The following is a 15,802-nucleotide window of genomic DNA, read 5'->3' as shown; positions in this document are numbered from 1 at the left end:
TTGAAAGTTGCACCCCTATCACTATTTCATTATTACTACCACAAGTTTTTTTAATCAAAGTAAAACAAAATCAAATATCTATTCCTTTTTATATGCAGTATTTATGTTTAGTAAAAAATTAATAAACCATGATTACATTTCATAATTTCTAATGAAATTAGTAACATTTTCTAAATAAATTAGAATAATTTGTAAAATATGTTATTTTTTTACCAATATAATCAAAAGAAATTTGCACTCTTAAAAAGCAAATGGGAAGAAAGGACGATGGCATAAGTATAAATGTGAGCAACTATATGCATATCACACCATGAGTTTAAGTTTGATTTGTTCAAAACAATGGTAATTTATTTGTTAGTAGATATAAAATGCATATTATTTTTCTGCATATGGAAAATACAATTTCATATAGACTAACCCTTAACAGAATATGTAGTTTGAACACGATCAATTGAGCTCATATTTCATTTGTTTAGTTATCATTTATTTTGTTACTTAAGTTGAGTATTTACATTTGAATAGAGTATTGATATCAGAGCTTCAATTATTCCCAATGACACTAATTTTATGCTGATAAAAGTTGGTCTAGACAATTAAGTGTCAATGACAACAATTGCTAGAATATATTTTTAAAATTTTTTTTTGAAAATGGACAAAAAAATTACACTTTTTTGTGAAAATATCAAATTGTTAATTCAATTCAAATTAATTTTATAATAAAAAATATTATTCCTCAAAGTAGTTGCTTAATTTGTATCTATGCCCGTACTAGTGTCGAATGGATAACTAAAATAGGAAATTGCAACAAAAAATAATGTTACAATAAAGTTGCAAATAGGTAGGACTTTTGCTAAGTTTAACCCAAAATGATAAAAAAAGATAGGCTTTTTTGTTGTTTTGAATTCAAAAGTGTTGTGGTTGTGATATAATTCTTTGTTAAAATTTGAAACGGTTCAGAATTTCAGAAATAAGTGACAAGTTGATTTTTTACTTAAATATGGAAATTTTTTACTTTTAGTATTAGTAAGTTTAATTTAAACAAAAGTAAATTTTGTCAAATAATAAGTAAGTTAAATTACTCAAAGTGTAAATTTCTATTTCTGACTAAAACTTATCTTTCAGGTATATATTTACTAGTTTTAATTAAAAATTTACTAAAGTTAATATTAATTAGTTTAATATAATATTTAAAAAATCGTTAAAAAACTTGATTTGTCACTAAAGTAATAGAAATCTATAATAGTAGGTTTCCTAATATGGTTACCATATAACTATAGGTACGGTAGCACTCCCCTTGACAAAACAACTTGTCATTGTAGTCCATTGCCAATACCCACTCCAACCCAGCAGCCACATCTACCTCTCCGGTCTCCAACTCTTCCCTCCATTCTTGTCGACTGAAATAGACAACGTCCTAATGGATGCCTGGAAACAAGGCCTAAAGAAGGCCTGGAGGTAACTTTCCTTTCCCCAGTGGTTTCCTGGAAACAAGGCCTAAAGAAGCGCCCTTCACCTGCTCCTTGCATATGGATGCCTCAGTTGCCCTTATCACTCCCCATTTCATTCCTCTTCTGCCCCTTCTTCTTCTCTCCGACCCACTCGCTGTTCTTTAGAGGGGTTTTCAAAAGACAAGTTTTGCCTAAAGACTGGTTGGGAGATCTGTTGCTTACTGTTTTTTGCTTGTATTTTTCCTTGCACTGATTTTGTCCAATGGGTTTTAGTTTAACAATGTTTTTGTGATGTTCTTGGGGGTTTGTCTTTGTCTTTTATGTAATTGTTGTTATGCAGACAGGTTTCTTGATTTGGTCCTGAGTTGAAGCTCACATGGGGACAAGCAATCCAGTAGTTGTGGATGAAAATAGCCTCCAGGTATTTTGATTCTCTACCTTTAGTTACCACTGCTTATCAATATGGTCGAAGTGGCACATCACAACAAATGTAGTATCTTTACTCTTAGTTCTGAGGCAAAATAGACTAAGGATTTTTTTTTTTATCTCAGTTCATGGAGCATTTAGCTAAACAAGTTGAAATTAAGCAAGAATAAAAATCAAAGGGGGCAATAAAGTGGGGAAGTTTAATATGATTGCGACCCTTGGTTTGTATGTCTAAATATCACAGTCAGTGTAATAGTGATGCCTGTTTTTATAGCTTGAAGGAATGCAGGAGGGTATCGCTTTAATGAATTTGCTTAGTGGTCGTGTAATGTTAAAATGTGCGCTAAAGGTTGAATAAGTCTGACTTATTAGAGTGCTACTGTTGATTCAACATTTTTCTTTGCTTTTCTGCAGCCCTATTTTGTTCTGCACAAGGCATCACAGCCACCACGCAAGACTTCTGGAAAAACCAAAAGAAGGATTGACTTATCACCTCTAGATCCCCACAAATCCGACAATGGCTCTGTGGAAGATTTGGATTGCTTTGGAATGTGCTTGCAGACTTTCCATTTCTTTTGGTCCAAAATCGAAGTTGTTATTAAGGTTGGCCCTCCTTTTTCTACTTAATATCTCTATGCTTAAGGTAGAAAAATTAGAATGATGTTGTGTCAAATTTGCTGATAAGTAGTAATTGATTCCAGGATGTGATGAGAGAGATCAATGGTGATGTTTTTGATAAGATAGGTTGCTGGATACGCGAGTCGTTTGATGCTATGTCATCATGCAAAGTATCTGATCTCTCGCAAGCAACAAATTCGTATCCTCTTCTACTTCCAGCCAGTCATCTTGCTTTGTCTAAGCAACTCTTTACTGGTCTTGTTTGTACTGGTAAGTTGCACTTTCTAGAATCACATAATAGAATGTGCAATATTTTGGTCCCCTGCTTTGTATTTCTCTCAATTGAATATCATGTCTTCTGTTTCACATATCCCATCAAAATTTGACTACTGATGATTTTGTGCTAATCATTACTGTATATCCTGTTTCTCTATGGTCTTCATTCTTGCTGTTAAAATCTTAATTATCTTAATGAAAAGTGACAAAGCTCTTCTTTGAATATCTCATGAAAAAGGATACTTTGGAATCTGTGAAAATGTGAAAGGGACTTATTTTCTTTTTGAATAAAAAGCCATTTAGTTTGGATTGAAGTATAGGGCTCTGGTATTTGAGTGCAGTCGACTGGTTCAAGTTTTGAACCTCATGCGTATTTATGCTGCCCCAATAAAATCCGTTATTTCGAAAGCATTTTTTTCTGTTCATTTCATGTTCTGTGATTGAGGATGTGGTTGACCATCTGCAGAAAATATGGAGTTTGTTGATGATAGTCCCACATTTACAGAGCTCGCGCAACATCTGAAGTCTCGCGGATGCCATGTAGCTAATCTTTCATCCTTGGACTTTTATGAGAAGAATGGAACAAGTAATTGTCTCAGAAATTTGTTGCGCCAGTTTCTAATGGGTAGCACCGATGTAAGTGACAAAGCTATCCCTGTGTGTTTTGGCCTGGATTAATTGTGTCAGTTAAAATGCTTTGTGATACATATTCATGTTGTCATTTTTGGGTTCCCTAGGCTGCTGATATTTCTAGCTTAGCTTCATGGTATCATGAACAAGATAGATACAAAAACCCAATTATTGTGATTATTGAGGGTATAGAGAGGTGCCGTGAGTCTGTCCTGTCTGATTTCATCACTCTATTAAGGTACGTTAGTTTCTTAATGATCTTTCTTAGAAAACATCCTTTTCTCAGTTGACATTAGTTTCTTAATTATCCTTCTTAGAAAACATGCTCTTCTCAGTTGATTGGTTGGCTGAAACTTGTGGTAAAATTTCCTGCCTTTACTTCCATCTTTTCATTCTTAGTTCATCTTGGAATTGAAATAGCAGTTTCTTAATATAACTACCATCAATAATTTGTCATTGTGCTGTATTTCACTTATCATTCCTGCAATCAATTTTGATTGCTGACTTTCCTTTCAGGTTTTTTGGATGCTAAAATTTTGATGACTTATAGGATTACTACTTACAATCTGCAGTTTTAATCACAACTGAATGTTATCATGGACTGACTGTGAGCTAACGTAAATTTTGCATATGGTTTCTGCATTAGATAGGCTTACATGATGTTGAAAAACCCCATTGCCAAGTTAGCATGAACAACTGTCTTAGGTTGAAAAGCAAATTCTACTACACTAATTGTTATATTGCTTCCTCATGAAAAGTAAATAGTTGTGTTGATTTGTGTTAGTTGCACCCAATATGAATTGCAAAACTCCTTGTGTGCATCAAATAGATGATGGCTAGTAATAGCTGATGAAGCTAACTATAGTGATGAGGTAATCGCATAAATTTGTTAAAAACACAAAGACGAACTTCTTGGGCTTGATTAATCCAGTTGCCTAATTTTTCTGAATCGTTTGTAGACAACATGAAGTAGCGCAATTTAAACCTTGAACCTCTGTTGTCCATTCTGGATGATCAGACATCATATAGTTCTTTCTTGCAGAGGCAACCTTCCTTTTCTCAACTAAGAAATTTAGCATTACTAGGTTAATCATCCTTTCCCCATTCAATTGACCGAAAACCAGATGCCGTTTTGACAAATAAGGTTTTCATACAAATTATGTATCTCTGTATGTGTATTGTGATTATTCCTTTTCACTATCTCGAACATAAGTTTAACTGGTAAAGCTTCTTATTGGATATTACAAAAATTAAAGGCTTGCACTAGCCAGATGCTGAGCTGTCAAATAGCCCTGTATAAACAGAAATAGGAAGTTCTGTTACTCAGATTTTTGCAACATTCATGTTTGCCTGTGAACTCCTCAATCTGCTTTGGTTTTGGCAACATTTTGTTTTCTGCAGTGTATTAACATGCTTACTGATATGCTCTTATCAGTGAATGGACTGTTAAACTTCCTATAATCCTGATAATGGGAGTCACAACCATTGTTGATGCACTGAGAGATATATTGCCTTCAAGCACACTTCAGTATCTCTCACCTTCTAAATTTGTGTTGGGATCACCAACTGAGAGGATGGATGCAGTCATCGAGTCTGTCCTTGTTAAATATGGTACTTGTTTCTGCTTGGGCCATGAGGTAGCAACTTTCCTCAGAAACTACTTCTTAAGGGAAGATGGAACACTTACATCATTTATTACAGCCTTCAAGGTTGGTATGCAGTGTATGTCTTGAAGATAGCTTACTGAAGCCAAACACAAAGCTTATGTGTCTTTTTAACTGTTTTCTTCTTCCAATAACCTGTCCATTGCAGATGGCCTGTGTCCAGCATTTCATCTTATATCCATCAGGCCTTGCAATTTCTGGGTTACTAGAGAATAAATACTCTCATGTAAGGTCTATGTGTCGACTTTTCTTAGTTCTTTTTTTTTTTTTGGGTACTTCAACCTCATTAACGTGGGACTGCTCGTAGGATTGTATTTCCACTTTGGTATCTATTTTGTCATGTTGTACTCTGGTTTCTTAGGCAGTTGAGGTTTGGTTGATGGTGTTGAGAAAGTAATTGGGCATAAACAAATTCTTTAGCCATTTGGGCTTTGATGGCTAGTAAGCTTTGAATCAGAAGAAAAATATGTCTGATATGTCATGCTATTGATTGTCCTAGGACCTGAGCTATGGTACTATTGCTTCACTCCAAGGAAGTATAGTCAAGCAGGCCTTTGGTCTTCCATCTCAGCTTAGGTACCTAAGGAAGCTGTTTCTGAACTTTTGTCTTCTGATGAACAATGAATACATGATATCACAGAAAGAGAGTATGGCTTTCTAAGTTTGGTTTACATATTTTGGTAGGAATAATCAAGTTGAACCAGATGGAGATATATTCCATGATCTGACTGAAATACAGAGGCATTGGCATCTATGGAGCTCTTTGGTTATGGTACATTTTATTGTCCATTCTCTGCTATTGCTAGCATCTTTACTGTAGCTTATTGGTTACTGGCAGACAGCTGGAACATTTTAGTGTTACTAATTGATTTGATATGGGTTAGCTACATGGTTATCCTTCTAGTATTTTTGCTTAATATTCTGCACTTCGAAATGAGTTTCTGTTCAGTTATTATTAAGAATATAAAGCACAACATTTGCCCTTGCAGGCTTATTGGCATCTCATTTATCTATATCAGTCTTGGAGATATTTTGGTTACACTTGTAGCCTTAGTGGCATCTCATTATTTTGCATCCAAATAGTTTTTTTAACACTCTTCACTCTTGTTTAAACTTAAAATTTTTTTTGAGAATTATGTTATAGTTTTTTCTTCTTGCCCTGTATCCTTCTCCGGTTTATCTATTGAGAGATTTTTTTTTGGGTGAATACTTATTTTAAGGAAGTTAGGTCTAGCAATCATTTCACCAATTTTTGACAGATAAACTTTGTTGCAGTGCATTTATGAAGCTGCAAAGTATCAGAAAACTACATTGTTGGATTTATACTGTGAGGTTCTTGATCCTCAGCTGTACAAGGCTGAGGCTTCTGGTGATCAGGTTGCATCCAGATACAGTGGTAGCCTGTGTTCAAAAAGTCACTGTTTATTGGGAAAGCATCCTTCCTTGGAAATGTGCGGTTCCATTTGTCAGGCAGCCCGTGGACTAAGGTATGTGGTTGCAGTTTCTTTTGGTTAGGAACACATGAAATTATTTCACTTCATTGAGCTAAGAAGTACATCCAGAATTCTGTTCTGCCTCGTCAGTGTTCTAGGCAACTAAATGTCCGTGCTTTTCTTTAAACATGTGCTCTAGTTCACTCAGCTGCAGCTTGACCTAGATGACGTATAGATGTTCGAGCTCTTAATCTTGTTCACAAAGACTTAAATAGACAAATGTAGCCTCATTTTAAGCATTTTAATCCATAAGATATTTTGTATGTCAAGTAGATCAAAGCAATGAAGGTTTGTAGAAACCTAGTAATTGAATATGACTCCAGGTAGTAGAATTTTAAGCAATTGTTCATTGTCTGTTTTTTGCCTGCAAATCGTTTTAGGGTGCCTAAAAGAAGCATCATATTCCATGTTTCTTTTATGTACTCCAGCAATCTGGATAGTTACTCTTGATAGAGTTTAGTTCTGAATATTGAAGATATATATATATATATATATATATATATATATATATATGTATATATATATTTGGACATTAGCATGATGTGGATAGGGTGTTGACATCTTTTCTGCCCAAGTGGATTAACCTTCAGCTACATGATATTTTTTGATTTGTCAAATCAACTAATACAACTTCTCGTCTCCATATACTGCTCTCAATTTTTCAAGTGAAATTCTTGTTTTACATTGTGCACTATTAAAGCTTAGGATATTCAGTTTTCTGTGATATTCCCTCTTGATGGCAAATGTCTGAGGTGTCTTTCTCATTAATGAATTGACCAATGAACTGTATACTTTAAACCTAACTGCCCAAAAAATTGATGTGTTGATATCGTGATCTTAAACATGTTAAGATTGGAGTACTGCACAAAATTGCTATTAACCAATCACATACACTGTATGTGGGACAAACTTGTCACAAAAATATTTATGTCATGCCATTGAATTATAGCGTCATCAACCAATTGATTTGTTGTATTCTTAGGGATTTACCAGCTAAGGAGTTGTGGCAGTTGCTGATGAAATGGAGTGAACTGACCAATGGCACAAGTGAGGTGCGCTTATTGTTCTTCTTTACTTTAAGTTGAGGCCTTCTTGTGGTAGTAACTTCTTGTTGTTGATAGAGCTCTTGTAGCTCTTATTTTGGGATGTCTATATCATTTATTTGTTTAGTCATCTGAAACCAAGATTAGAAGTTTTCTTTGAATATGAACATCATGATTGCTTCTAAAGATGTCATTTGGTCACAGGACTAAGCATCTTATTTGCAATTTATAACCATATTTTATTAGAAAGGGTCATGCAGCAAACTTCTTGGACCAAAGTAATAGATCAAACTATTTAAGCAACTTGGTTGACAATGGTTATAAATAGTAGTCTGAGTCCCACTTGATGATTGAGCGAATCATGGTTGTGATCATTTTATTGATGTGTTCTGTCACATAGATGAAGTAATGTGCATTTCAATAGTTTCAGCTATAAGATTAACTGCTTAACTGCTTTGAGCTGTTAAGAGTGGAGAATTATCTTCTTTTTTTTTTAAGTTCCATATCTTTTATTGATACCCCCAGTACCAAAAGTCAGGGATTTTTAGGCCATTGCAATCGAAAAAGTCATTGTGTACAGTAGGAAAACCAATACTGCTACACTATGTACAAAAACAGTCAAAACAGGATAAAAAAACAGCAAGAGAGATTCCTAGTTCCAAACAGAAATTCTATTTAGCCTGCTGCCTAGTCGCTGGTCTCCAACCAAGCAAAATGCTTCTGATACCCATCAATGTCCTTTTGCTGAGTCCTGAAAGTTGTCTAAGCAACATTAGAAGTGCGTTCAATTGATCCAATATCGGTGAATCTAGGAAACAGGATTCAGTTTTGTCAAAACATGTGGAATATCTTACTTTTTGTGGGCAGATTGCATTTCCTGATTCAGCTAGCAATGCTAGTAGAAATTTGTAGAACTATTCCAAGTAATTCTGCTAGGAGAGATGGCTCAGTGGTTGATAGGCCTGGTCAGAAGAAGAGGGTTCGATCTAAACGAATGAAACGGAAGAAATTAAAGTGAAAAAGGGGGGCCAACTATTTTGATTTTAATCTTAGTAAAGGCGTGAAAGATAAAAAAAATCCAGTTTCATAATGGTGACATTTAATTGCTTGAATTTTCTAACAAAATCATGTTATTATCCTCTGCCTCCGCAACTCATATACAGCAGTAGCAAGAGCTATCCTTCTATACAACTTATAAAATTGTCCTGAGAGCAATGTGGAATATATGTTGCAACTTACCAGTCCATCCTGCAATGGGCTTAAACAAATAGACACTTCACAAATAGCTTTCCGAACAAGGTAAGAGAAACATAAGAAGAATAAAGGATCTAGTGTTTTAGCAGCTTGTGAACATAAAACGCACATCAGATCCACATCAATTCCCCTGGCAAGTAATCTGTCCTTGTTAGATGGCCTTATTGTTCAATAAACTTCTAAAGGACAGATAGTGAATGATTATACTATCTACTTGTTGGACCTTCATATTATTGAATTTGTCAAGTCCATTTTCAATGTCATTTTTTTAATTTGTGCTTATATAATTTTTTCTGCAAGCTTTAATCTATTCTGCTGATTTTAAAATGTATTTAGAGTTACAATAAAAGGTGAAATGGTTGGCAAGAATTATCTTGCTTTTCTTTGATGGTCTAATACTGTTGTTAATTGGAACGTGGAATGAAGATATTAAGGTAAAAGAAGAAATACTATGGTCCTGTACAAGAGTTTACTAGATGGAAGTCCAGGCAACAGCCAAGAAGGTGTATGATTTAGTTTGTTAATTTTTTTGGAATCTTTTTCTAGATTCAATTCCTGCGAGGTTTATTTCATTTTGTGGTAAGATCATGCATGCAAATCTATTATCTATCGGATAGATATATCATGAGGGATTGCACTGATCTTTTTATGTTCTGGCCATGTCCTTTTCCTCTCATGAGAAGGTTTACATATCTTGTGAGGAACATTATAGTAGTTATTACTGTTGTAGGATTTTGAGTAGTTTGGAAATTATAACCAGTTTTGTCTAGGTTGATTCTAGCTATGTTAATTTCGAGACCCCACTTGACTAGGGGGTTTAGATTTTCCTATAATGTTTGTGGGTATTACGAGTTAAGGATTTTATATGCATAAGGTGTTAATACTTATAAATGATAATGTTAGAAACCAAATTTTTACTTAGCAAACTTGTTTAGAAGAGAAATGCAAACATAGAAAGACCAGTTGTCCAAAGATGAAATGCAAACATAGAGATTTTTACTTGGCAAATTTTTCACTTAGCAAACTTGTTTAGAAGAGAAAACAAATACTTCATCATTGCTAATCGATTATTGACTGTTCATAGAAAGACCAGTTGTCCAAAGATGAGATGCAAACATAGAGACGTTCATTCCTGAAGGAATTAGGTTTGCACGGCCAATTTGTCTTCTTAAGATCTGGGAATCCCAGTTGACTTTGGAAGCAAATTGGGATGTTCTAAGTTTTACTTTAAATTTCTTATGGTTCTGAGTTCTCTACCAAAGTAGTCAGTGTCAATGACATTCAAAACTATATTTCTGGTTATTTGCAATGAATACTGTCCATGGTGTCAAAAGAGGAGAAGATGATTTTTACAGCGTTGAATTCTTACTGCCTTAAACTTTTAAAAGTTTATAACTAGAAATTCCTTTTGTAAATTTCTTTATTGTGTAATACTTGAGGTAATCATGTTGCAAACCATGTAAAATACTTTTGCTCCTGTCGTCATGTATATTCCTTTTCAGATCACATCTGATCCTCCTATTTGAATTGGGATGTTTGTTATTATTATTTTTTTCAATCTTAGTGCAGTATCTTTCAAACTCATGCACGTCAATTGTCCAAAAGCTTTGAGTTTATGCTAATGCATGTTGATATCACATATAGGTTAGTAATCAACAGATTTTGGCTCCACCACTCATGAATTTGTCTTAACAACTAAGTTTTGTTCTATTTTATTTGAGATCTTTGCCCTTATGATTTGTTATTCTTTGTATTTGCAAGAAAAGTTTGGTGCTTGTACAGTAGCATCTTGCAGTCTCTGTATACTTGGCATCTAAAAATTAGCCATATGCATGCTTTAATGTCTTAAAATGCCCTGGTCATGTTCTCACACTTACTTTTACAGCAGATTCTTGTGGAAATTTTACCCTTTCTGTGTACTTGGATTCCTCCTTTTCTATTTTGCATTTTTCAGCATGTCTTTACCTTTCAACTATGACTTGCATTCTTGTGGCCGGGGAAGTCTGCAGTGCTACTTGACAGCAGACTTAAATCAATCTTGTTTCTACTTGTCCTGTACATCAATTGATGCTTGATGTAGCCTTAATTATGTAAACCATCATACAGGTCCATGAGAAAATAAAGGAGTTGCAATCTTTGGCAAGGTCTGAGGACAGGATGCATTTGTCTATGCAGCAAATGGACATGTCCAAGTATATTTCTACTTATTTTTTCTTTGATATGAATAGTGGTATTTTCTAGTGATAGTTCCATTTTCCTTTGACCATAATTACATAATTTTAGTGGGAGATGAAATGATGGTGCATCATATTATCAGAAAGCTCTTCCTCAAAAGTGTATGCCAGTCTGGTTGTGGAAGCTTCTGGTGCAAAGTCAATATTTGAAAACTTGAGTTATTTTAAAATTCGCTTGGGATATCTCATTTCCTTTCCTTTTTCATATGGTTCCTAACTAAGAATATTGTGTTCAAGAAAAATATGGTTTGCAGAAATGAGGTTTCTAGGTATGTATATTTTATGAGGGTGCATATTGTTTCAATCTCTTGGTCATGGTCCACTGGGCAGTTCTTGTCTTCCGTGTCACTGTTGTTGGCATCCATAGTTAATGTTGCATAATGCTTTATTGAAGACTAGTTAATAGACAGGGTATCAATAGTAAGGATCAGATATTGTCCGAAAATGGTTCTTCAAATTGATTTTGATGGCCTAAACACCATCACACAAGAGAACCAGGGCATATTCAAACTTTCCATGATTAGCGAATATTTTTTGCATTTTTAAGTGGAAATATCTTCAGCTGCTGCTGTAGAAGTATCGATCCCCAAGGAACCAGTGGTCTTTAGTTTCACAAGTGAGGTGAGAAAAGTTGGATCAGAAGAATGATGCCAATATTACCTCCTCCTCTACTTCCATTTACTCTGTTGTTACATAAATGGAGATAGGGCTTTTCTGTTTAAAAGTATTAACTTTAATACTTGGCACATGGATTTTTTAAGCTTTGATTCATATTTATTCTTTTATTCTTCTCCCCTCAGAATGTCCAGAATTCCATCGTGTACTGTTTCTTTTAGCTCCTATATTTATCCAATTCTTCTATCAACTGCAAATATACAAGTTGTATGTCACATATCGCTTACAGTTGACTTTGTCATTCATCAGCACATTGATGGACATTTTCTCTTCTTGTCATAGTATACATACAACTCGTGGCAACGTAATTTCAGGAAAGGATATGGCCAAACTGGGTGAACAAGCTGCAAGATTGGCAGGTTGTATGGTGTGGTAAGTAGGTCATATTCCTACTTTATGCATTTGGTGCCTTTGTTGTTGAGTGATGAATTGTCAAGAGAAATGTATTTTTTGAATGTAACTGGGGGACTGGGAGGAGAGGGAATATATATCTGGTGGGATGGTGAGGACGATGAAACTGTAATGGGAAACCCTGAAAAAGGTGCTCTGGAAGGCTGCAGCAAGGTAAAACCTCGGGTACTCTAAATTTACCTAAAAGGTGACTGAAACTACTTGTGATTGTTCGATTTGTTGACCAAAAGTACGATCAAGAAAAGTGTACTTGATGCTGCACAATGCACAGTATGGACATCATTTTAGAACTTCTATGTTCTTCCTATCTTGATCCTATTAATTTCAAAATTCAACTCCTGTCTAAAGGTCTTGTAAACATATCTACGATAACTCTACACAATGGAACATTTAAAATCTGTAAGTGCTTAAACGAGAGTTACCAAATATGCTGCAAATTAAACAATTCTTGAAACTGGAGCAAAAGCCTATTTTGCTGATGATTTATGTTTATTCTGTTGTATCGTTATACCTATTTTTAGCCACACACAGATTTGCAGGCCCATGTAGAGAGAGTTTATGTAACTTTTTGTGTAGACTGCTGCATCTTATGTTAAAAATTATTAACTGATATTTGTGGTTTTACTTTTATTTGTGCTCTCTCCTTGTTGAAGTTTTACCAACTTTTGATGTTTTCCAGGGAATACATGCAGCCAATTGAGTGTATTCCTTTGCATGAAGTTATCTGCTTCAAGAATGTTGACAAACTTCAATCAGTTAAGTTTCGAGGATTACTTTGATCATGTATTTGTTTTAGCTTACAGGTTTCCACATATGTAATCTTCCCATTCTTTTCAAAGACTGTTTTAGACATTTTGGAGTTCTCTTCAAACTCTTAAGTGGTTTAAAATCATATTATATGTAGCATTGCAGGGCACCAGCTTTGAACCAATTAATTAGTAAATTAAGCTTGGAGGTTAACTTCATTACCCAATATCTCTCTCTTTTGATTCTCTGGAAATTGTCTAGTGAATCCAGTTATATAGTCTACTTCTAACAGAGTGAACAAGAGTACAATCTAGGCTAGTAATTTATAAGCCTGTAGTTGTAACTAAATGGAATACATGTAGTTATTATACAGCGTACTTGGGTGTGGAATTCCAAAAACTATGTGTGTGTCTGATGAAAGTGAAGAAGCTCAATCTAGTTGGTATTATCTTGTATGAGAGAGCTTTTACAGATAGAAAACACCTTATCAGAGTACAGAGAATGATAAGAGAGGAGTGTCCCTTGTAAAAGATAAGACTGAAGAAGACAAATCATGTGAGAAGCTCAATCTGCTTCTAAGAATGTCTTTACTGTAGCCCACTGGCTTTAAATTGTATACACTTAAATTGACTGCGAGTATACAGGGTGGTTATTTAGTAGGGAAGCTTCCTAAATATTAATAATAGGTTTGACCAGTGAGGATTATGCACCAAAACTAGTATTAGGCACCACAAAAAAATGGATATATGTAGTACTTTATTGTTATCCTTTTGCACCCAAAATTTTACTTCTCTTTGTACTAATTAAGATTTTATTTGGAGAGCACGTCTGTTTTCGTTCATGCTGAAGTTGAAGTTCCAGTATTCCGCAATAGAACAGTTGGTGTTCTTGCTTCTTTGCTTGCATCAGATTCAAAAACTAAAAGTTACGCAATAATACAAGGGTTCCTTATTTAGCACCACAATCTCAGTGGACCATCTTCCCTAGCAGTTCTTAGTTAGAGTAAGCCGGTTTCTAATAATCCAAACAGCCTATAGCACCACTAAAGTTTCCTTAATTCTCCATGTATAACTCAGACAAATTTCATAGATCTTGTGCTGGGTACCTGCTATTGTAATTTCGTTATGGGGTTACCATGTAAAATTTCTTATTTGGTATTTTGATAATAAAAAGTGAAACAAGTAATATCCATTGGCTTACTTGTCTTTTTCTGCTTCGTGTTAGGCCTTGATTGGAGACCCTAGGACAAGAATTCAAATTGATCTGTTGGAGTCTCAGAAATTCCTCAAGTGTAGTTGCTGCAGAGAAAATGCCTGCATATCATTGCCATCCATACATGATACCTCAATAATGTGAGTCTTATCCAAGTTTCTCAATTATATTTTGTTCATAGTTTAATTCAGATAGATTTAAGAGTTATCTGCCTGTGTAATAATCTATTGCAACAAAAGCTCATTACCTTTTCTTATGTCAAGGATATGTAAATTATTTTGACAAAATTTCCGTACATGCTGTCCTGAGTCACCAGTTTGAAAGGGTTATTTTCACATATTTTCTCAGATATAGCTTAGCTCAAGAACATGGTGACCTTATCAATATCCATGACTGGTTTCAATCTTTTAAAGTGACAATATCTAAGTCAGGCGTGAGAACTAAAAGTAGATTGAAGCAGTCACAGTCACCCTCACCAAAGAAGAGAAAACCTTCCAATGAACCACAAAAGATAAGCGAAGCATCTATTCAGTATCCTTTCACTTTTCCTTTGTGCAAGTTTATTGTCATCTTTCAAATTATTGTAGACATTGTCCGCTTATTTGTTTTCTTTAACCTTTTTTTTTTCACAGTGAAAGCATTTGTTATATGTTTATATTGCATCCAGAAGTCGTCAATTCATGCTATTCTACAGGTTTCCCCAGTGGTTTGTCATTATTCTAGGAAGTATGTACTTTGTTAGGGCTCTCTACGACTCACACTTAATGTTCCAGAAGTTGTCTTTCAGAATCATAGCTGGTCTCAGAGTCTCCTTAATTTCTAACATTGTCATTGACCACAGTTATTTTTTGCACATGGAAGAGAAATATGATCTTCACAAACCTAAATGCTACATACAAGCTTGCAATGCCCCACTCCCCCTAAAACATCCAACGCTTATTTTGCATAAATGAACATTTTTAACTCGCATAGTGAATGTGGACAAAGTGCACATATTTTATTTGAGTTCCTGCAGTCTTGCGTAGACTTCTAATTATGCATCTCTCAGCAATAGATGTTGCATTGAAAGTTTACTTGAAAATTAAGCACAAAATCTGGTGATTCTTCGTATTGATATCCTTAATTATTTCTATAGAGCCAGGTTCTGCAGGGCAGTCTGTGAGCTGCAAATTGCAGGATTGATTAGGATGCCTTCAAAGAGACGCCAGGATTATGTTCAGCGAGTTGCATTTGGATTGTGACAAGGACGCAACTGTTGTGTGCTGAATCATACATTTGATGAATAGGATCTGTAAATTCTCATTAATTTTTTTACTAGAAACAATAGACGATTTTATTATATTTGTGTATTACACTTAGTGAGCAAAGGCTCAATTAGATATCTACAAGTGTCTTAAGACACCGAGGATGTAACCACTCCTCATCAAAAGATATGCTTAAGGCATGATTGCAAATGTTGTTTGTTCCACTACTACTTCCTTCCCTAGACAAAACAAATGAGCATCCCACAAACATTGAGTTTAAGTCCTTAATGCCCTTTAAATGCGAGAAAAGTCTGATGTGTCTGGTCTTGCTAGTTTCGATCATTTTCACCAGTTGCGGTTGTGGAACTCCCACTTCAATTCTCCTCCATTGTTGTTCTCATTGCAAGTTTAAGAGCCACTACATTGT

General features: G+C 34.8%; 1 protein-coding gene across 5 annotated transcripts; it reads left to right on the top strand.

Annotated features, from left to right (window-relative positions):
- Positions 1-1,298: 1,298 nt before the first annotated feature.
- LOC113714648 (origin of replication complex subunit 3-like) lies at positions 1,299-15,585 on the top strand. 5 transcript variants are annotated; one of them, XM_027238625.2, is made up of 18 exons: positions 1,299-1,455; positions 1,789-1,869; positions 2,289-2,477; positions 2,576-2,762; positions 3,235-3,404; positions 3,506-3,636; positions 4,834-5,107; positions 5,211-5,288; positions 5,562-5,638; positions 5,747-5,834; positions 6,338-6,549; positions 7,538-7,607; positions 10,959-11,044; positions 12,044-12,133; positions 12,852-12,927; positions 14,144-14,271; positions 14,480-14,662; positions 15,267-15,585. In XM_027238625.2, exons 2-18 carry the CDS (start codon positions 1,825-1,827, stop codon positions 15,370-15,372), a joined length of 2,190 nt encoding a protein of 729 aa, XP_027094426.1. In that variant the 5' UTR covers positions 1,299-1,455; positions 1,789-1,824; the 3' UTR covers positions 15,373-15,585. The 5 variants fall into 5 exon arrangements, with proteins under 5 accessions (XP_027094426.1, XP_027094427.1, XP_027094425.1 ...); XM_027238626.2 differs by having other exon boundaries at positions 1,299-1,649; positions 1,793-1,869; XM_027238624.2 differs by having other exon boundaries at positions 1,299-1,649.
- Positions 15,586-15,802: the final 217 nt, after the last annotated feature.

Source organism: Coffea arabica, chromosome 10c, assembly GCF_036785885.1.
Source record: "Coffea arabica cultivar ET-39 chromosome 10c, Coffea Arabica ET-39 HiFi, whole genome shotgun sequence".
Classification (NCBI taxonomy): domain Eukaryota; kingdom Viridiplantae; phylum Streptophyta; class Magnoliopsida; order Gentianales; family Rubiaceae; genus Coffea; species Coffea arabica.
This window is presented reverse-complemented; position numbering and strand designations above follow the sequence as displayed.